At 41.4% G+C, this 23354-nt stretch overlaps 1 protein-coding gene across 1 annotated transcript in view; it reads left to right on the top strand.

Moving 5' to 3' along the window:
* The window catches only part of TTC6 (tetratricopeptide repeat domain 6), a 377901-nt gene that overhangs the window by 55909 nt on the left and 298638 nt on the right, over positions 1-23354 (top strand). The window contains exon 2 of the mRNA XM_071213958.1: positions 14761-15735. Within this exon, the coding sequence (XP_071070059.1) occupies positions 14776-15735 (960 nt within the window). The 5' untranslated portion in view covers positions 14761-14775. The remainder of the gene's footprint in view (positions 1-14760; positions 15736-23354) is intronic.

Raw genomic sequence — 23354 nt, 5'->3', positions numbered from 1 at the left:
GCCATACACTCATGCTCCTGGAACACAACACTGCCATGTACATTTCCTAAGAACAAGGATATTCACCTATGTAATCACCTTAAGTGCAATTATCTAGTTCAAGCAAATTTTCCCCATTACATGCCCTTTAATGGATCTGATAATTTGAGATACGTACATTGGAGAAATTTTCTTAAATTTCCCAAGTATTAATCCATCATATTGCCAGAAATGGAAGTCCATAATAAACTAACTTTCCCTTTCTTCCTCCATCCCCTCCCTTCTGTGGTTTAATTTAGGGTTCACTGTTTGTGTTATGCAGTTCCATGCAATTTTAAATTTGTTTTTTTTTTTTTAGAGAAGTTGTGGATTTACAAAACATGCATGCATAAAATGAAGGATTCTCATATACCACCTCACCACCAACAGGTTGCTTTTGGTATGGAACCTTTGTTACAATTGATGAAAGCACTTTTTTGTAACTGTACTGTTTTTTGAAACTAATTACCTTTGTTACAATTGATGAGAGATTATTAAAAAAGTACTATTAACTATTGTCTGTAGTTTACATTAGGTGTATTTTTCCCATAGACCACCCTATTATTAACATCTTGTATCAGTGTTATACACTTGTTATAATTCATGAAAGAACATTCTTATACTATTAACTATAGGCCTTCATCTATAGTAGGGTTCACTGTGTTATATAGTCATATGTTTTATCTTTTCATTTTTATTCTAGTAATATATAAATCCTAAAGTTTCGCCTTTTAACCAAATTCACTTATATAATTCAGTGCTGTTAATTACAAAATACATTCATTCCATCATAATATCCCAAAAGTCTTAAATCATTTCAGAAACAATGTTTAGTATAAAGGCTCATCAAAATAATTTATAAGTGTGGTCTGTCCTGGGGCAAAATTCCTCTGCAGCTAAGGATCTAAAAAACCTTATTTTTAAAAAATAAATCTTTAAAAAAAAAGTAATCTGCTTCCAATATACAATGGAGGGACAATTATAGGATAAACATTCCCATTCCCATAGGGAGAAATTTGAAGGAAAACAGGGATCATGGAATCCCATACAATTGTGAAACCCTGTAGGGTATACTCCATTAGATTTCAAGGTCTGAGAGTCATCGGTGGAATGGTGTTTTGTCCTCTGGGACTGATGGAGTGGCAGATTCACCCTTTCCAAGTGCTTGTGCAGTGTCATGCTCTCCCCAAATACTGGGGTGCTACTCTCCCAAATACTGGTGTGATGATTCCACCTTTAACAAGTATCAGGGTGACTGCCAGACTCTACACAATCTCCAGGGAATAATAATGCTTGACCCTCTCTGAAGACTGGGGTGGCAGCACTTTTCCTGAACAATGAGGCAGAAGGCCCACCCTCTCCAAGTGCTTTCCACACACATGGGTGGATCTGCTCTCTTGGTGTCAGAAGATGTCTTTGGTCCAGACCTCAGCTTCCATAGTCCTACCCTCAAAGTGATTTTTTCCATCAATCTGTCTCTTTTCTGATCCTTTTAGTCCAGGCTGCCAATGGTTCCATTCATGCACATCTCACGAAATCTTGTTGAATTTATCAATAAATAAAAAAAAAAAAATCTTTAAAAAAAAAAAAGCTTGTTGATTTTGCACATAGTCCACAGGTTTCCAAACCATTAGACAAGAGAACTTTCCACAAATCCTTTCTGGATAACTGCATTTCCAGTCCTGACATGCTGAAATGACTGACTTGACTCCAGGTTTAGTTAAACCTTCACGTGGAATATTATACTCTGGGGACTTGCTTTCTAGAAGCTCAGAATTTTCCAAGCCATCACTTTCTGATTTCTTTGTGTCTGGGAGTTCAATTCTCAGCATATACCTTTCCTCTCATATTTTATTGTAAGCTGCAAGGAGAAAACAGGCTGTACTTTCCACATTTAGCTTCAAAATCTCATCAACTAAATATCCAATTTCATCACTTTCAATTTCTGCCTTCCATCTGATATTAGAATTGAATTTTGCCAAATTCGATGTCACTTTAAAGCACAGGTCATCTTTCTTCCAGTTTGCAATGACACAGTCATCATATCTACAGCCTCATTGGAAGTATTTTTGGCATCCACATTTCTACTAACAGTCTCTTCAAAGCAATCTAGGTTTTCACAATTTTTCCAGCTACCCATTAGCTGTCTGTTTAGTTGCATTTTTAAAAAAATTGTGGGAACATATATGCAATATAAACTTTCCCATCTCAACAGCTTCAAAGAATACCATTCAATGGGATTAATCACATTCACAATTGTGGTACTCTCCCAACCTTCCATTACTAAAACTTTTCAATTTCCCCAATCAGAAAACCTACACAATTATGCATTAACTCTCCATTCTCCCTGCCCTCTACCCCTGGTATCTTTTTTAAAAATAATTCTTTTTTTTTATTTTTAAAGAAGGTTTAGATTATATAAATGTTACATAAAAAATATAAGGAATTCCCATATGCCCCACTCTCTTCCCTTCCCACACTTTCCCACATCAACAACATCCCTCATCAGTGTGGTATCTTTGTTACAATTCATGAACCCATATTGAAGCATTGCTACTAACCATGGACTACAATTCATATTATAGTTAACACTTTGTCCCACACAATTTTCTAAGGTATGACAAAATATACAATGGCCTGTATCTGTCACTGCAATTTCATGCAGAACAAATCCAATGTCCTGAAAATGCCCCTGTATTACACCTATTTTTCCCTCTCCCTTCCCTCAGACACTCTGGTGGCCACTGGCTTTACATCAATGATAGGAGCTTTTCCATTGCTAGAATAATAATAAGTCTAATTTAGCCCATTGTTCATTCCCCAATCTTGAGGATTTTGGGATGGTGATGCCCACTCTGCTTCTAACTGAGAGGGGGATTAGATCCCATGGGGCAGATGGATGGAATTATCTTGCTTGCAGTTGTAGACAGTCTCATTGTTGGGATGGGCATTGTTCATTATCATCTCCTTGTTAGTTGTCCTGGGTGAGTTCAATGAACTAGTGAGTAGGTGCTGCAACTCTGCTCAACTGGCACATGGATGGACCAAAGATTTAAGTCTCTGGGACATATATTTAACAAGTATGTGCTAATTATATGTTCAAATAAAAGGGGCAGAAGAGCCATGTGTAAAGAACCTATAAATGAGTCTAACTCTATTATACTGGGGGGCATAAATTCCAAAGTAAAGTCCACTAAGAGGGTGCTGAATTGTTGAGCTGTCTGTCCTGGTTATAGTTTCTGGATATCTCTAGAGCCCTCAGAAGCCCTGCTATTTGAGGCACTGCTTACTGTGGCAGTCAATGAGATCCTGCTGAGACGTGCATAAGCATAACTTCTGGAATGACTTCCCTACTCACTTTGAAGTCTCTTAGCCATAAAAACACATTTGTATTTACCATTTCCCCTTTTGGCCAAGTTCTTTTTCCAGATGCATTGCTAGTTGGCACTTAGTAATAATCTCTCAGTGCCAGGTAGGTTTATTCCCAGGAGGCATGTCCCATGCCAAGGGGAAGGTAGTGCATTTATATTCTGAGTTTGGCTTAGAGAGAGACCACATTTCAGCAACAAGGAGGCTTTCAGGAGGCACACCCCTGGTATCTTGTACACTTATTTCTATATCTATATTCTGATATTTTCTTTGTGGCTGCCATGGAGCTTAAATTTAACATCCTAAATCTACAATTATCTGATTTGCTTTGATACCAACTTAACTTCAATAGTATATGCAAACTACATTAATGTAACCCTCTATCTCCCTACCTTTATGTAGTTCTTGTCACAAATTACATATTTATACATTATGAGTCCAAAACCACTGATATTTATTTATTTATTTATTTATTTATTTATTTATTTATTTATTTATCCCCCACCCCCCCGCCCCGGTTGTCTGTTCTCTGTGTCTATTTGCTGTGTCGTCTTCTTTGTCCGCTTCTGTTGTTGTTAGCGGCACGAGAATCTGTGTTTCTTTTTGTTGTGTCATCTTGTTGTGTCAGCTCTCCATGTGTGTGGCGCCATTCCTGGGCAGGCTGCACTTTCTTTCGCGCTGGGCGACTCTCCTTACGGGGCGCACTCCTTGTGCATGGGGCTCCCCTACACGGGGGACACTCCTGCATGGCAGGGCACTCCTTGCGCACATCAGCACTGTGCATAGGCCGGCTCCACACAAGGAGGCTTGGGGTTTGAACTGCAGACCTACCACGTGGTAGACGGATGCCTTAACCTGGGCTAAGTCTGCTTCCCTAGGACCATTTTTAAAAAGATTTTTTCTTGTTTGTCCCAGGTCTGGTACTGTACTTTCTATTTCTTTGTATGTCTTTTTGCTGAAACCTGGAACTTTTAATATTTTAATGTATTACTGAAATTTAGACTGCGTCATCTGTTCTTTAATCTTGTACTCATCTAGTTTATGACTGAGTTTTCCTTGAATCCCAGGAGTTAACAAAAATAAAGAAAGAAAAAAACGGAAAACTTTTCCAGTCTTGCTGATTGACTTATGCAAGTGCTCTCCTTCAGGGCTTAGCCACACAACGGGTTATATGAGAATAGCTCCAGGCCAAATTGCAGGGGCCTACTTTATCCTTTCTGTTCATGCGTCTTGTCTGGGGCATGTGAATGTGGTCCTAGGAATTCCCCAATGTACATGGTTATAAATGTTCCCTCTTCCCTTGGAAACAGTGTCCCCATGGTCCTGGGCACTGCAGGGCATGCCACACAGCAAGCAATCCCTTACCTTATCCTTAGCATGACTTGACTGCTCTCCCCGCTCTCTGTGAGCTGCCTTTTATATGGCACAAGTTCTGGGACAGTGAGGCCCTCAGGCTACCACCAGCGAGATTGGGCCGGACACATGCTCCCAGCATGTTCATGAGGGTCACCCTGCTCCCTCTGGAAGTGGGGCCATGGGACCATACTAGGAGCTTGGGCATGCCAGTGAGGGGTGGGAGAGGGGCCAGCTGAGGTACCACTATATTCTACTGCTTATTTTTTTTAAGATTCATTTTTATTTACTTATTTCTCCCAATCCCCCTTGTTGTTTTGTGCTCCCTGTCTGCTCTTTGTTCGTCTTTTTTTAGGAGGCACTGGGAACCCAACCCAGGATGTCCCATGTGGGAGGGAGTCACCCAATCACTTCAGCCACCTCTGTTCCCTGCTTGCTATGTCTCTTATTGTGTTGCTTTGCTGTGTCTCTTCTTCTTTTTATTTTTTTTAAAGATTTATTTATTTATTTATTTCTATCCCTTCTCCCCCACCCTGGTTGTCTGTTCTCTGTGTCTATTGGCTGCGTCTTCTTTGTCCGCTTCTGTTGTTGTCAGTGGCACGGGAATCTGTGTTTCTTTTTGCTGTGTCATCTTGTTGTGTCATTTCTCTGTGTGTGCGGTGCCATTCCTGGGCAGGCTGCACTTTCTTTCGCACTGGGCGGCTCTCCTTACAGGGCGCACTCCTTACGCGTGGGTCTCCCCTATGCGGGGGACACCCCTGTGTGACAGGGCACTCCTTGCGCACATCAGCACTGTGCATGGACCAGCTCCACACGGGTCAAGGAGGCCCGGGGTTTGAACTGCAGACCTCTCATGTGGTAGACGGACTCCCTAACCACTGGGCCAAGTCCACCGCCAGTGTCTCTTCTTTGAGTATCTTGCTGTGTGGTCTTGTTGTGTCAGCTCACTGTGCTAGCTTGCTTTCTTGCTTATCTTCTTTAGGAGGCACTGGGAACCAAACCCAGGACCTTCCATGTTGTATGCTTGAGCCACATCCGCTTCTCCCTATTGTATTTAAGAAGGCTTTGTCTTGATTCAGTACTAGCCCTTTTACTGCAGTCCTTTAACTGTTTTCTGAAGTGTTGAGAAAGATGTTTTTGCCAGTTCTTGCTGATTGTTCAAAGATTCTATGGCAGGACAGAGCCCTGAAACATCTTAGTCTGTCATCTTAATCCTCTGCTTCTTTTATATTAATTTAAAAAATGGTCTCTCTAGGAATTACAATATACATCCTTAACTTTTCAGTCTATGTGGAGTTTTTTTTCCTTAAGATTTATTATTTTTTATTTATTTCTCACCCCCCACCCCCCCTTGTCTGTGTATGCTTGTATTCTTGTCAGCGGTACTGGGAATCTGTGTCTCTTTTTGTTGCGTCGTCTTGCTGTGCCAACTCTCCATGTGTGCGGCATCACTCCTGGGTGGGCTGCGCTTTTCCCCATGGGGTGGCTCTCCATGTGGGCTGCACTCCTTGCATCTGGGGCTCCCCTATGCGGGGGACACCCCTGTGTGGCATGGCACTCCTTGTGTGCAGCAGCACTATGTGTGGGCTAGCTCACCACACAGGCCAGAAGGCCCTGGGTTTGAACCCTGAACCTTCCATATGGTAGGTGGACGCTCTATCAGTTGAGCCAAATCTGCTTCTCTTTCTGTAGAGTTAATAGTGAACTAGTTCATATAAAATGGAGAAACCTTACAGTTCCCTTACCTGCCCCTCTCCTGGATTTTTGGTTGCCATATGTATTACACCTAAGTACACAAACACCTCACCAGACAATATTATAATTTTTCATAAAATTAAAAACTTAGGAGAAAAAATGGCCTTTACATTTACCCAAATGTATGACATTTCTGATCTTCTTCATTCATTCCTGAATATCCAAGTTTCCCTCTGGTGTAATTTCCCTTTAGCCTGAAGAAATTTCTTTAGCATTTCATTTAATTTAGGCCGCTGTGGAATAATTCTCTTAATTTTCCTTTGAATATGTCTTCCTATTACATTTATTTTTTAAGGATATATTTGCTAGACATAGAATTCTGGATTGACAAATTTTTTGTCTTTTAGCACTTTACAGGCCTTGTTTCACTCTGGGTCTCAGTGGTCTCTGTGGGAGGTTCACAGTCATTTGAATAAATTTTCTCTGTACAGTATTGTTTTTCCCTGTTTTTTTTTTTTCAGGATTTTATCTTTATTTTTGTTTTTCAGCAGTTTATGATGTGGATGCATATGGTTTTCTTGAATTTCTTCTTGGGATTTACTAAACTTCTTGAGTCTATAGATTTGTCTTTCTCCAAATTCAGTAAGTTCTCAGACATTATTTCTTCAAATATTTTTTTCTGCCCATTCATTCTGTCCTCTCCTTTTGGGTTACTCATATTCAGACCTTTTGATATTGTTTCACAGGTCTCTGAGGCTTTTTTTTTTTAAAGCCTTTTTCTTTCTTTTCTTTTACTGGATAATTTGGGTTGATGTATCTTCCAGTTTACTGACTTTTCTCTGACATCTCCATTCTCCTATTAAGCCAGTTCAGTCAAATTTTTACTAAAAATACTAAAGTTTCCACATGTAAACATTCTGTTTTCTTTTTCTCTGTAGAGATTTTCTTTTTAATCATTGCTAGGAAATTCTCCATTACGTCATTGAACATAGTTATACTAGCTGCTTTAAAGTTCTTGTTTAATAATTTCAACATCTGGGTCATCTCTGGACTGGCATTTTTTGATTATTTTTTTCCTTGTGAAAGGGTCACGTTTTCTTGGATCTTTTTTTTTTAATAATTTTTTTCTTCCCCTCCCCCTCCCTGCTGTTTTTGCTGTCTGTGTCCATTTGCTGTGTGATCTTCTATATCTATTTCTCTTCTCATCTTTCTCCTCTAGGATTCACCGAGATTTGATCCTGGGGACCTCTGATGTGAAGAGAGGTTCCCTGTCAATGGTGCCACCTCAGTTCCTGGTCTCTGATGCACTTCACCTTGACTCTCTCCTTCGTCTGTCTTTTTGTTGCATCATCATCTTGCTGCATGATTCATTTGCATGGTCACTGGCTCACTGTGCAGGCATGCTTTCTCTTCTTTTTCACCAGGAGGCCCCAGGGGTCAAACCTGCATTCTCCCATATGGTAGGCAGAGGCCTTATCACTTGAGCATATTCGCTTTCCTCTTGGATCTTTTTATGCCAAATATTTTAAAATTATATCCTGGACATTGTGAATATTATGTCATGTAACTCTGAGTGCCGCTATATCTCCTCTGAAGAATGCTGATTTTTTTTTTTAGCAGGCAATTCACCAGGTTCTACTCACTAAAAGGTGTATATCACTCTTCGTGGTCAGAGGTTCAAATCTTAGTTCAGCTCTTCCACCTTTCTTGTGCTACTTTGAATGTCCCACATAGGTATGGTTCAAAGGTTGATCTGAGACTTCTCTAGAACTGGAATTAGGGGATTACCTTCTCTGACTTTCCTTTTGGTATTCCCCTTTCTCTATAGAGTGATGCTTGCTGACTGAGTTCCTTTCTCAGTTTCTTTTGGCCAGAATGAGCAAAATGCTTTATAGCAAAGGGTTTGCCAACTGTACTATGCCATTGTGCAACTGTGGACTGCCATTATGGCGAATTCATAAAAAATCTGGCTCTTACCTCCTGGCCAGTTGTTTCCATGAATTTTGATTTTGTTTTGCTTTTTGGATTACTATCCAAATGAAAACACTTTTATTTTACACTTAAGTAAGATTGAAAAAGCAATCTTTAAGAATAAACACTTTGCCTATCCAAAGTAATTTTTTTTATGTTTTTAAAATTTGTTGGAGATGGTGTAGGTTTACAGAAGAATAATGAAGAAAATAGAGTTCCCGTATACCCCGCCCCCATTGTTAATACCTTGCATTAGTTTGTTTCCACAAGTTTTGACACTGCTCCACAATCTGCCTGCTTTTGTTTACTCCCTCAGGTAGTTGTTTTTTCTATTTTGTCCAGAGTTTATAAGTTATTAGGTGGGAATTGGACTATAAGGTGTACATGTGGAAGTCTAACTAATTCATTTAGAAGTTGAGAGCACGTGACATTTAATATGTCAAAAGCATGATGACAATAAAACAAGCCTTTCATGGGCTCTGGCTCAAGCATTTGAGCTCCCATTCACCATTTGGAGGACTTGGGTTTGAACCCTGGGACCTCCTGATAAAAAAAGAAAACAGGTGTCTCAGATCTGCGCAGGAGGTGCAGGCTCCTGAGTGGTGAAGTGACGCACCAAAAAGGCGATGATGCAACTAGATTAAGAAAAAAAAAAAGACTTTCATTTCCCAATTTTGGTTATTAAGCAATTAGGTGAAGGAAGTGTCCAAGAAGGAAGGATGGAAAATGGGGAGAAGACCAAGGAAGGGAGAGAATTTTGTTGTGCCTTTAGCTGTCATCTATATACATATAATGTATGTATATTCTTGAAGGCTGTGTGCATAGTCTAGATGCTGGTTATAAAGAGTTGAATAAGTAAAGTTTTTATAGTAAGTGAAACTTCCATAGGCTTTGTTTCTGAGCTTGAAAACAGCTTTTCTCTATTTTCTGTATCCTTCTTAAGAGGTGCAATATAAGTGTTAGTTATTATTATTTATATTAGGATTAAAGGCAGCAAAACAAGTAAGGAAAATGTAGTAAAATAGGAATATATCAGTTTTATACTAGTCTCTTATCAAAATTGTTAAAGGTGTATGCTTCCTTTTAGGTTTTTCTGTGGGTTTTAATAAGATACAAACCTATCTAGATCCTGCCACTAGTATTTTCAAAAGCAAATTTTTGTTTTCAGGATATTTTTATTTTCCTTGAAATGTTCAATATATGACTGGATGAAATAGACTATCATAGGGCTTAGAAGTTTCTTTTGGGACTTTAATGTGTACACTGGAAGTTGGTGTTGGCATGAAATTTAGGAAGTAAATTGAAATAATATTTGACCATGGACCCAGGAGAACCCAAACCTGCCCTTAATGGGTTATTCCCTCCTACTGAGATGTCTGGGACTACATATGGCAAGAGGTCAAGACCAGGTAAATCACATTACCAGCTAGGGCTTTGGCCCCCGTTTTCAATGTAATGCTCTGATCAGCTAGACCTACCACTCCAAGGGCTTCTTTTCTTGTGCAAGGTGGGTTTAAGTACCTTGGAACCCAGCTATCTGAAGATCTGCTGTATTTCTGCTTTAGCTTATGTCCTAGAGCAGAGTTTAGGGTCTTCTGTTCCAATGGAAGGAGCAGCCACAAGGGCAAGAACCAGAGAATCACAAAGGAACCTGCCTCAAAAGCCTAGGGAATTGATACAGTCAGCTCCCTGGAGCTCCGACTGTTTTTGGATTGATCATTTCCTCCCAGGTTTGACCAGCCCTTGTGGCAGAGGAGAGAAGGCTGACTCCCGCCTTTCTGACCACCTCACTGCCAGGCCTGGAGACTCCCTGTGGAAGAGAAAGAAAAAGGCACAGAGTTCCAATAATTTGGAGAGAAGAGGACAGTGAAATTACTGCTCAGGCTACAAAGATTTCAGCTCATTTTGTCTCAATTTTAAGGGTTGGAAAAACAAGTCAGCCGAGATTCTGAGCAGCAGGCTGAATACCTTTAATCCTTTCTCCTTTCAGACAGCTATGTTATTTATCCTTGAGTATATCCAAATTAGTCTCTTTCTTTTGGCAACTTGTTGCCATGAAAAAGAGGACATCTTATTTTCTCATAAGATTGGATATTTTAAGATCATTTTACATCTTTTGTACTGTTAAGAGGTCAGTGAGGAAATAAAGACTCCAAGTTTTGATGGACTGACTCAACACTGAGATATCACCTACCTTTAAACACAAGAGAAGTTCCTGCCAAATTTAGAAGTTCTATTAGTTATTGGGTTTTTTAGATACAAAGAGCACCTTTACTATTAAGAAGTCAAGGCAATGTACTGAGAAATGTTAAACAATGAACACTTGTTAAACTTCAATAGCAAACTTAGGAGAAATTGGGAAGGAAGGTAAAGCAGGAACTAAGAAACCAAAGGGAAGTACAATTGGGAGAGCCATCAGATTCTCATCAGGTTTTTATGTTTCTGGTCTGGGCTCTGTTCCAGTTACCACCTTTCTACCTTTCATAGGAAGAAATGCAGATGGTATCTGTGTGAATATATTATCAACTGCGCAAGCAATAACAGCCGAAACACTAGTAGGAAGATTATACAGCATTTTTAAAATAAGGCAACTTCCTTAAGGGCATTAGAAATCATTTCTAATGATTATATAGTATGACCTCGACAACAGGCAACGGATTATTATTCTCACTTTTTAATATGAACCCTTGGTATGATTAGAATTGAATAGTACAAGGCCTAATCAGTGGTAGAACTGAGAAGAGAAAGAAAGCCTGTTGATTGCCAAATAACGTAGCAGGGCCTTTGGTTTGAGAGTCAGCAGTGAATACTTTAGAATTAAAAGTAACCTGACTCAATATGCAGGATAAATAGGATGTTTTCTTTATACTGACCATGTTACCAGAGAAATGAAGACTTTTAATAGTAAAGATAGTTCTTTTGTGAGTTGGTACAAGTCCAACCAAGAAATATGGATAATTGATAAGCAAAGAAATGCAAATTAAAATAAGAAAACATTTTTCACATTTAAGTCTTTAATCCATCTGGATTTATTTGGGTGCATGGCATTAAAGGGGATGTAATACTTCTCCCCACAAAGAGTTAGCCAATTCCTCAGCACAATTTATTGAATAATTCTTCCTTTTATCATCAATTTAATACTGCCTTTAAAATTTAAAAACTCAGATTATTCTTTTTTTTTCTTCACTTTTTCTGTCTACCTATTGGTTCTAGCAGTTGCATCTCAGTTTTGATTCTTTTATCAGTACACATTTTAATTATCTTATTGGACAAGTGCTCCCTTGTTTCCCTTTCTCAAATTTTTGACTAATTTTCCCACTAAGGAACACTATCTGTTCTCTATTTAGTTGAGTCTTTCTTTTATGTTCCTCAATAAAGTTAAAAGATTATTAATGTAATTTCAGCACATTTGTTGTTATATTTATTCCTAGATATTTATTCTTTGCATAACATTATAAATGGAATTTTGCTGTTATATTTTCTATTGGATTATATATGCTATTGGAAACCATTGGCATATATATATATATATTTCTGAAGAGTTCTTCAGTTCTTGGGTTTTCTAGGTAGATAATCATGTCTAAAAAGAATAATAATGATAGTTCTGAGGTGTATCTACTTTATCATCTTATTTTTTTCCAAAGAAACTTAGCCTTGGATTTTGTGAAAACACACACACACACCGAAACTACCACTGTTTTTCTAATTTGTTATTTTCTGCTTTTATTATCATTTTAGCTTTGCTTCTTGGAACTCTCTTCTTGATTTCTGTTAAACTCTTTTCTCCCCATGTTCCTAATTCTCTGACTGCTCTTGCTCCTCCCACCTCCATATGTAACTGTGCAACAGACTCTGTCATTGGCCTCTTCTCTTTGTATCTCCTGTAGCAGGGCTTTTGGCAATGACCTCAGAGTTTTCAATGTAAAATCAACATAAGATCATAGATAGCTGACCCTGCTGAATAGAAGTTTTATTATGCACTTTCGGCCAAAACTTCATCAAGTTAATTTGAAGTCCCTATGGATTTAATTGTTCCCATTTATTCCTAATTATTGGCCAGGTCTTTCAGTTTTACCTTGTTATGTTTCTAAGATTTTTCCTTCTGGTCTATTACCAAGGCCATGGCCTAGGGCTCAAGTGACAGAGACCCTATTTACTTTCTCTGCTTTTATTCTTTCTTCCACTTGATATGACTATCTTCCAAGTATCTGCTATTATCAAGCCATTTTTGCGTTAGAAATTTTTAGTGGCTTCTATTAGCCCACAGAAAAAGGAGAAACACCTGGCATTCAAGGCCCCATGATCTGGCTGCAGCCTACTTTGTGGCTGACCTCCTTCCCTCCCTTCATGCCTTGAGGAAAGGGGGCTTGAGTCATGGGGGGTGATGTGTGGGACCACTGTGAGAATGAAGAGGCCACTGCTACCCAGACGCAGGAGCAGGAATTTGCCCCAAATCCTTCATTTTGCTAAAGCCTTCATTTTGTTCAAGAGAAATTACAAATCTGGATTTTTATGTGAAAATCTCCCAATTTAAAATTGTTGGCTATTCTTTTAGTATCCTATGCTGCTCAAAGCAGATATCATGAAATGTGTTCAGCCTAAACAATGGACATATATTCACTTAGTTTTGAGGCTGGGAGAATGTCCAACTCAAGACATCATCAGAGTGATATTTTCTTCCTGAAGCCCACAATCCTTGGCTCCTCAGCCACATGCAAAGGCACAGGAGTCTGCTGGTCTCTCCCTTCTCTTCTGGGTTTCATTGCTTTCAGCTTCTTGCTTCTGTGGCTCTCTCCCTCCCTCCTCTCTCTCTCTCTCTGTATTCATTTCTTTATAAAGGACTCCAGCAATAGGATCAATACCCATCCTGAATGAGGTAGATCACACCTTAATGAAGTAGTCGCATCAAAAGTTCTTACTTACAAGGGGTGCTCCTGGGGGCTCTAGAGACATCTAGACATTATAGCAGGGCAGACAACCCCAGGAGATCAGCACCCCATTGGTGGCCCTTACCTTGGAATATGTAATAACCCATCTCTCCCAATGTATCAGTTAGACTCATTTATAATTTTCCTACACAATGTTCTTTTGCCCCATTTATTTGAACCTATAATTAGCACTATACCCATTAAATATATGTTCCAGAGACTTAAATCTTCCAGCTGTTCATACACAATTTGAGCCCTGAATCTCAGCAGTGTTGCAGCCAACACCCCCTTTCCAGTTCATAGGACTCATCCAGGACAACTAACAAAAGGATGATGATGAACAATGCCCATCTGAAGTAGCGAGTATCTACAACTACAAGCAAGACAGTTCCATCCATCTGCCCCATGGGATCTAAGCCCCCTTTCAATCTGAAGCAGAGTGGGAATCACCATCCCTAAATCCTCACGACAGAGGAACAAATAAACAGAAGGGGGAATGCCACTATGGATAAAGTAGACTGAATGTAAGAACGTGTAACATTGATATAAAAGTAGTGATCACCAGAGGTTCTGAGGAGAGGAAAAGAGAAGAATAGGTATAACTTGGGCATTGTTGAGACATTGGAATTGTTCTGTATGATATTGCAATGATGGATACAAGCCAGTATATTTCGTCAAAACTATAAAACTATGCAGGGTAACGTGTAAAACATAATGTAAGTTATAGACCATGCTTAGTAGCAATGCTTCAATATGTGTTCATCAATTGTAAAAAATGTTCCACTCCAATGAAAGATGTTGATGTGGGGAAGTGTGGGAGGGGGAGGAAGTGGGCATGTGGAATTCCCTATATTTTCCATGTAACATTTATGTAATCTAAAGTTCCTTTAAAAATAAAGAAAAAAATGTGAAGAAAAAACTTACAATGGGTCCACACCCACAGGAATGGGTTAGCTTTAAGAGTATGTTTTTCTGGGGTACATCTATTTTCAAATCACTGCAGCTATGAATTCATATTTTTAAAAAACTGAGCAGGTGAAAAACATGTCTGTGGGCTGGATCCAGGTCACAGGTCATGGTTGATGACCTTTTCTATCCTAGTTGAGTTACTTTAAATTTTTCATGTTTATGTCTAGAAGTTATGTTTCCTGCGTGGAATTGGAACATTGCATTTTAGTCAAAAGAAAAGTTTTGATAAATCAAATGGGGATTTGAGAAACTCCCACTGAAAAAAATTATTGCTTTAGGGGTTTTTCATGGTTTCTGTGAAAAGGTCAATAGATGGGTATAAAACTACAGAACTTAATACTACCCACTTGTGCCCCAAGGAGCACAGTGAATGTTCCATCGTGAGAAGCTTGGATGAGCTGGATTTTATTTATTTTATATACATATTCATTCCCCGCTCCCCACCCTTGTTTCACAGGTCAAATTTGTCAAGATGTCCTCGATTCCAAAGCACTTTGGACTGAAATACAGAGAAGAATTGTGCATGCATAAAGAGCTCGAGAAGGTTCGCAAAGAGACGAAAAAGGATTTTCTCCGATTCAAGCAGACGTTGGCCTCCAAGCCAGCTATAGATGAAGGCCCTGTCCACGGTCCTCGGCCTCCCCGCTTCCAGGCTCTAGGTCGGACCAGCCCTGGGGAAAAGGAGCACATTTCCCACGCTGGGCCTGGAAAACCGTCAGGGTCGCCTCGGGCTAAGGTCCCTGGGACCCCTGCTGCAGCCCTCTTGCAGGAGGCGCCCCGAGGTGTACTGCACCCGGCGGGCCCGGGGGAGGCGGCGGCGCCCGCGCAGACCCGGCCGTTTCGGCCCCAGGACTTTTACTTGCGAAGCTCGGCGTACCTCCGGCACCCGCCTCCGAGGAAGCCGCCGGTCATAGCCCCGGGGGCCGGCACGGCGAGGCCCGCGGTCCTGCTGCCACCGCGCGCGCCTCCCCTGAAGCCGGGGGCTCGCCTGGGCGGGCTCAGCCCCCAGCCCGCGGCCTCCAGGCCCGTCCCCGAGCTGGCCCCGGGGCGCGACGCGGGCGCCGAGACGGCTCCGCCCGCAGAGGTGCGCAAAGCCCGGCAGAGGCTGACCAGCGCCACGGAGTCCAGCGAGGACAGCGACGCGGAGGCGGCGACCCGGCGGGGCCGAGTGAGGATTTGCACCCACCCCCTGAGCGACGTCCAGGAGCCTCGGGAAGCGGCCGGGCCCGACGTTTCCAGAACAGTCGGCAAGAGCCTCCTGCCGAGCGACGCGCTGGAGGCGGGCCCGGCGCTGCTGCCCGCGCGCGCGGTGCCCACGTCCATAGAGGAGATCATAGCCTCGCTGCAGTCAGAGGCCCAGCGCGCCTCGGACCAGACCATCAGAGAGCTCATCCAGAGCGTGCTCGGCCAGAACTACGACCTTAACATGGAAGTAGGTGACCCGCAACCAGAGTAATAGTTCTCCTGGGTAAATGTTACTTTAGGCAAGTTACATATACACACGCAAACATACAAGATATATAATTTATATACACACACAAAAATATATATGTATATGTATATTCACATTTATTTCAATGCATATGGTGCTATGTTGTGTTAGAACACCAAAGCCAAACAAAACACTGGGGAATTACTCTACTTTGAATCTTGTTCTTTTACGTGGAGGGAGTGCATCCTCATTTCAAAGGAAAAGAAATGAAGAGCATTAGTTGTAGACCTGAGTAGTACATCACTTGTGGCCTTCTCTTTCAAAAACTTTGTGACTATTTAATGTTGAAATAATGGAACAGATGTTTTATATGAAAAACTCAATCTTTTACTAACAGTTAATCATTATTAGTAGTGAATTACACAGAAAGTAAATTTATATCCTAAGAAGAAAATCAATATATTAAGAGGTTGAATTTATAAAAGTTTCATATTTTCAATAAAAACAATTCTCTAGAAACATTTTTTTCCCCCTTTACTTTCTAGACCTTCCCAATTACAGAGATTTATAAGTGCTTCTGTGTGCCAAGCATTTTTGTCCCAACAATAACCCCAACCTTTGGAAACCAGTAAAAGCCTCATTTTACATAGGAGGCCTCCTAGATTTAGTGAAAGGATTGTCCCAGGGTCCTTCAACTAGTGCACGCAGAGGTGGATTCCACCCCAGGCAGTTGCTCCTCAGAGGCTGAACTTGAACGACGCCCAGGATGGTCCATTTACTGTTTTTGATATGTCCCTGGCAAGAAGCTGGATAGAGTCATAGTTTAAGATATTTTGTCCCTTATATAGATTTAATTCTGGCGGGAACATTAAAACCAAAACAGTAACAAGGGAACCTGAGGCCCAAACTCAAAGAAAGAGAAAGAAGAGGAGACATTGTCTTTTTTGAGAATGACAATGAGAATGACAGTGGTAAGAGCGAAGAAGATCCTATTACTGTTCTTGGCTGCAGCACCAAAACCCCCTGTGAGGATACAGAAAACTGCTGCCACGTTATGTCGTTAAAATAGTTTTGGCTCCAGAATACACTCTTGGCTGTGATTTAAGGAATGTGATCATAAAGCCCATTAGGGAAAAGAACAAGTATGAACAAGAGTCCCTCAATGTCGCTTTTGACCTAATGCTTGTGGGCAGGGAACTTAAAAGTTCTGATTTAAGACCCACCCTGTCCATGGTTATTGCACAAGGTCAATGTGATGGCTTGGGCTGTTTTATAATGGGCATTTTTATTTAGGGTTTCTGTGGGTCTAATAGAAAAACACATTAGGGATGCCCACTGAAGAGTCTTAGCAGAGAAAGGAAAGGTCTGTGACCCTGTGAGAAGGGGCCCTCTGAGATAGTCAAAGTATTTGACAGGAGGTGGGACCAGTGTTAGAAAGTGACTCAGTCGTGCTGTGCAGTTGGGGAAAGTTAGACTTTAGAGCTGGGTCCAATAAGACAATACATTTTGAAGGGTTCAAATAGAATTAGGGATATAAGAAGGGAGTGTTTCAAATGACAAATGAACATGGGAACGATGTATTCTGTTCTTTCTGGTATTTAGTACTGTAATAGTCAGGGTTCTCAAGAGAAACAGAACTGATAGATATATGCATATGCATATGTTAAGACATTTATTTTTAGGAATTGACACATGTGATCGTGGGATTGGCAATTTCCAATTGGGTAGGACAGGTTGAATTTTGTAGGGAGGAGAAATTCCGGTAATTGTCATGCTGAAGCCTAGAGTCTGAATTTCTTACGGGAAGCTGGCAAGGCTGGAAATTCCAGTAAGACGTTATGCTGAAATCTTTTTTGAATCTGAAATCTGTGTGAGAGGCCAGCAGGCAGGAAGCTCTAGAAAGGAGTAGATGGTATAGTCTTGAGGAAGAATTTCTTCTTGTCTCTGGAACCCTCAGTTCCTTGCTCTTAAGGTCTCCAACTGATTGGACTAAGGCCACCCTCTTTATCAAAGGTATCTCCTTTATTTAAAGTCCACTGCCTGTATATAGATGCTAATTCCATCTATGAAATACTTTCACAGCAACATCTAGGCTAGTGTTTGGCCAAACAACTGGATGCTATAACCTAGCCAAGTTGGATACTAAAATTAATTGTCACAAGTCCTCTTGTATATCCTTTTTTTTTTTTGGTATTTCAGTTACCTGAATTGTTTCTGTGAGAATGGCATGGAGCATGGACTGTGACAGAATTAGGATCTGGAGCCAGCCGCACTGTGTTCTAGGACTTGAACAATTTCAAATGTCTCAGTCCCATCTCTGCCTTTCATTTTCCTGATGGTTTTTTTTAGTGCAGCCTGGATTCTGTGCTTGTTTTTTAGTTTTGTCTCCTCTCACCACATGCAACGATTCCAGCAGACTAAGCTTTGCATTATTTTGAGTAAACGGTGGTTTTACTAGGGTAAGAAAGAAACAATGGGAGGAATTTGTTGAAATGGGAGTGAGTGAGTAGGTAAAAGACAGCAATAAACATGCAAATGTAATAGGGGCATCTAAATTATGGTTTTGCAAATTCTTGAGGAGATTAGAATAGGCCATTTGCTCTAAACACTTGGGAGTTTTTATAGACTAAGATCTCTCCAGGAAAAGCAAGGAATATGGCTCTTCACTTTAGAAATCTTATCTTGGAGCCATACATCAAGCCCTAGAAGGAAAACCAAAGGTAACATAGTCTTGGCAGGCTGCATTTCTCTGTTTAGAGGTTTGGCAAGGCTATTCCAGACCTAGCATTCGGTGTTCCACAAACAGTTACATGGGCTGAGAGGTGCATAGGATATCTGAAGATTAAATTTAGCTGCTAACTTCAGATCAGTCATCTAAACCAGGTTTTCTCAACCTGCTATCGACATTAAAAAAAAAAAGATTTATTTCTTTCTTTCTTTCTTTCCCCTTCCCTCCCCGTCCTGGTTGTCTGTTGTTCTCTGTGACTATTTGCTGCGTCTTCTTCTTTGTCCGCTTCTATTGTCAGCGGCATGGGAATCTGTGTTTCTTTTTGTTGTTATCTTGCTGTGTCAGCTCTGCGTGTGTGTGGCACCATTCCTGAGCAGGCTGCACTTTCTTTTGCGCTGGGCGGCTCTCCTTAAGGGGCGCACTCCTAGCGCGTGGGGATCCCCTATGCGGGGGACACCCCTGCGTGGCAGGGCACTCCTTGCGTGCATCAGCACTGCGCATGGGACAGCTCCACACTGGTCAAGGAGGCCCGGGGTTTAAACCGGGAACCTCCCATGTGGTAGACGGACACCCTAACCACTGGGCCAAGTCCACTTCCCTGATATTGACATTTTGGGCAGAATAATTCTTCATTGTGGGAGACTATCCTGCGTGTGGTAGGATATTTAGCAGTGGCCTCTACCCACTAGATGAAAGAAGCACCCCCACCCCAATTCATGAAAATAAAAAATGTTTCTAGATATTTCCAAATGAGCCTTTGGGAGGCCATCCCTCCATTTGCATATATATATTCCCACCCAGCAGGGGGGATAGAAATGTTATAAGGTCCTATGTTTGTTTTATTTAGGAACTCATTATTATTATTATTTTTTTTAGGTTAGGAGATGTTTTACTTGAAAATAGAGTTGAAAACACTCTCATTATCATAACTGAGTGTTAATTTTCTTCGTTTTGTCATAAATAACATTCAGATTTTTAAAATTTATTTTTTAATAGTACATTCAGAAAATATGAGGTCCCCATATACGCTCCACCCCACTCACCCCTCTCCTCCCCCCATAACAACAGTCACCTCCATCATCATGAGACATTCATTGCGTTTGGTGAATACATCTCTGAGCACTGCTGCACCTCATGGTCAATGGTCCACATCATAGCCTACACTCTCCCACATTCCACCCAGTGGGCCATGGGAGGACATACAATGTCCGGTAACTGTCCCTGAAGCACCACCCAGGACAACTCCAAGCCCCGAAAATGCCCCCACATCTCATCTCTTCCTCCCACTCCCTACCCCCAGCAGCCACCATGGCCACTTTCTCCACACCAATGCCACATTTTCTTTGATTACTAATCACAATAGTTCATGAATAGAATATCAGTAAGTCCACTCTAATCCATACTCTATTCCTCCATCCTGTGGACCTTAGAATGGTTGTGTCCACTCCACATCTATGTCAAGAGGGGGCTTAGATTCCAGATGGATGCTGGATGCAATTCTCCTGCTTTCAGTTGCAGGCAGTCTTGGCTCCCTGGTGTGGTGGTTGACCTTCTTCACCTCCATGTTAGATGAGTGGGGTAAGTCCAATAAACCAGAGTGTAGGAGTTGCAAGTCTGCTGAGGCTCAGGGCCTGGCTATCACATGGTCAGTCCAGAGATTCAGGTCCCCTGGGTATACATTAAACCCCAGCACCAACTACAGTTCCAGTAAAAATGAAAGGAGAGACTTGTGGGCAAAGATCACATCTAAGTCCAGGTCTATCACACAGAAACACAAACTCCAAAGTAGGGCCAACTGACATGGCACTGAACTCCATCTGCCATGACCATAGAACCTGTGGGTCTCTGTAGCCCTCAGCAGAACCAATACCTGGGGTTGTATCTACTTTATCTGTCTCTGGGACTCTGCTCAGTTGTGCATAAGGGCAACCCCTCTGACAACCTCCCGGCTCTTTTTGAAGACTCATAGCCATATAAACTCATTTGTCCTTTCCATTTCCCCCTTTTCTTCAGGTCAAAAAGCATTTTTAACTCCTGGTATTATATGTAGACTGAGATAGTCTGCTGGTCTGAGTTGACCATCTTATTCAAGGTCATTTTCTAGTTACTTCATCAGCTGGTACTTGGTAGTAATCCCTTGGTGCCAGGGAGGCTCATCCCTGGGATTCATGTCCCATGCTGGGGGGGAACTCATTATTATATCACTCACAAAATACATACCTTCTAATTATATTAGGCTGGAATTCAGAGATCAACTTCCAAATGTTAACTGAGGATGAAGGAGGCAGCTCATCTTTGCTTTTGTCATGCATGGTTGTTTTTGGTCATAAAGGTTTAAAAAAAAAAAAGCCTTAACATGACCCAAATAAGAGGGAATTCATATTCCAAGATCTGCTATGAGCAAATAAAGTATAGTCCACAAGAAAAGTTTGTTTCATAAAACTTATTCCTACTTCCAATTCGGGGAAGATGAAATAGATGTACTTTTCTCTATTCCTCCTGTTATGTACAGATAAAAACCTTGGACATTGTTTGTTTCCCAGCCGCTAAAACAAATACCATACAGTGGGTTGGCTTGACTGTCTGTCCTTTGAATGCCTAAAAGCCATGTTCTACTCACATGCAAAATACGTTCATTCCACCACAACATCTCCAAAGACTTAAGTCATTTTGGTGACAATGCTAAGTACAAGGTTTATCAAAATCAGGATATGATTCATCCTAGGGGCAAAATTCTTCTATCTGAAGGACCTGTGAAACTTAGCTTCTAATATGCAATGGTGGGACAGCATATCATAAACATTCTCATTTCACAAGGGGGATATTGGAAGGAAAACAGGGGCCACTGGTCCCAAACAAGTCTGAAACTCACAGGGAAAACTCTATTAGGTTTCTGAGCATTGGGGTAGAGGCCAAGCTCTCTGCCAATGCTGGGGCACAGGCTCCACCTTCTCTGAGCAGTAGGGTAGAGGCACTGTCCCTGAACAATGGGGCACAAGGCCCACCCACTCCAAGTGCCAGGGCAGATGACTTGTCCCTCTTAATTTCAAGGGTGAACCTACCCTTTCCATACTTGTGGGTTGGCCTGCTCCCTTTGCCTGAGGAGATCTTTTTGTTGCCCTGAAATGGCTGACTGGGTCCAAGTTCAGCCATACCCTTTAGCAAAGGGTTGTTCAGTTAAATGTGCACATGGAGCCCTCTCCTCTGGGGACTCATTTTCTGAATGCTTAGGGAGGTCCCTGATAGAGTCACTTCCGGCTCTAGTCTTAGAGCTCACTATCTGGGTAGGCCAGGAAGTTTCCAAATTATTTACTGCTGGTTTCCTTGTGCTTGACAGTTTAATATTCAGTTTATCGGGGTGGCAGACTTGGCACAGTGGTTAGTGCGTCCGCCTACCACATGGGAGGGCCACGGTTCAAACCCCGGGCCTCCTTGACCCATGTGGGGCTGGCCCACGTGCAGTGCTGATGTGTGTAAGGAGTGCCCTGCCACACAGGGGTGTACCCCGCATAGGGGAGCCCCACGCGCAAGGAGTGCGCCCCGTAAGGAGAGCTGCCCAGTGCGAAAGAAAGTGCAGCCTGCGCAGGAATGGCACTGCACACACGGAGAACTGATGCAACAAGATGATGCAACAAGATGACACAACAAAAAGAAAGACAGATTCCCGTGCCGCTGACAACAACAGAGGCGGACAAAGAAGACGCAGCAAATAGATGCAGAGAACAGGCAACCGGGGTGGGGAGGGAGGGGAGAGAAATAAATAAATAAATAAATCTTTTAAAAAAATATTCAGTTTATCTCTTTCTTTTCTCATTTCACTATAAACTGCAAGGAGAAATGAGACTGTGCCTTTCAGACTTAGCTTGGAACCTCATCAGCTAAATATACAAGTTCATTGCTTTCAAGTTCTGCCTTCCATCCAATATCAGAATGCAATTTTGCCAAGTCCTCTGCCACTATAACAAGGATTGCCCTTCTTTCAATTTCCAATGGTACAGACATCATTTCCTTCTAAAGTCTTGCCAGAAGTACCTTTAGTGTCCATATTTCTACCAACATTTGGTCATGATGAACTATGTATTCTCTAACATGACACAAACTTTTTCTAAAGTCCTCACTCATTTTTGAGCCCTCACAATTCTTCTAGCCTCTACCCATTATCCAATTCCAAAGCCATTTACACATTTATAGGTATTTACAATAACAGCACCCCACTTTCCAGAACTAAAACTGTTTAAGTTTCTTAGCTGCTAAAACAAATGCTATACAATGGGATGGCTTAACAAAAGGAATTTATTGGCTCCAGTAATTTGATTTAAGACCCTACCTGATTCAGTTGGATCACACCTTAAATGAGGTGATTTCTTGAAGAGATCTTATTTACAATGGATCTCTTCACCAGAATGAAGACCAAATCCAAGAACATGTCCAAACTGGGTATATTAGTCAGACAAAGGGGTGCTGATGCAAAATACCAGAAATCTGTTGGCTTTTATAAAAGGTATTTATTTGGGGTAGAAGGTAATGACCAGGCCATAAAGTGTAAGTTACTTCCCTCACCAAAGTCTGTTGCCATGTATTGGAGCAGGATGGCTGCCAGCATCTGCAAGGGTTCACATTTCCTCTTTCTCTTAAGGCTCCATGGTCCCAGCTTCTTCCAATATCAGCTGTAGGCTGGGATAAGTGTTGTCTCTCTGGACTCAGCTGCTCTGCTTTCTCCACAAGGCCAGCTGTAAACTATCAGGTGAACTGCTCATCTCTCTTTCCAGAGCCTCTGCTGTGTCTAATGGAGCCCTCTCTCTTTCCTTATATATCTTCTTCTCTATGTATTTACTTCCCGGGACTCCAGCATTAAAACTGCCTTGTGTCCTCTTTCTCCTTGTCTATACTT

The sequence above is a fragment of the Dasypus novemcinctus genome, chromosome 3 (assembly GCF_030445035.2).
Source record: "Dasypus novemcinctus isolate mDasNov1 chromosome 3, mDasNov1.1.hap2, whole genome shotgun sequence".
Lineage (NCBI taxonomy): Eukaryota > Metazoa > Chordata > Mammalia > Cingulata > Dasypodidae > Dasypus > Dasypus novemcinctus.
Note: the sequence above shows the minus strand (reverse complement) of the source record. Positions and strands in the feature narration are given on the sequence as shown.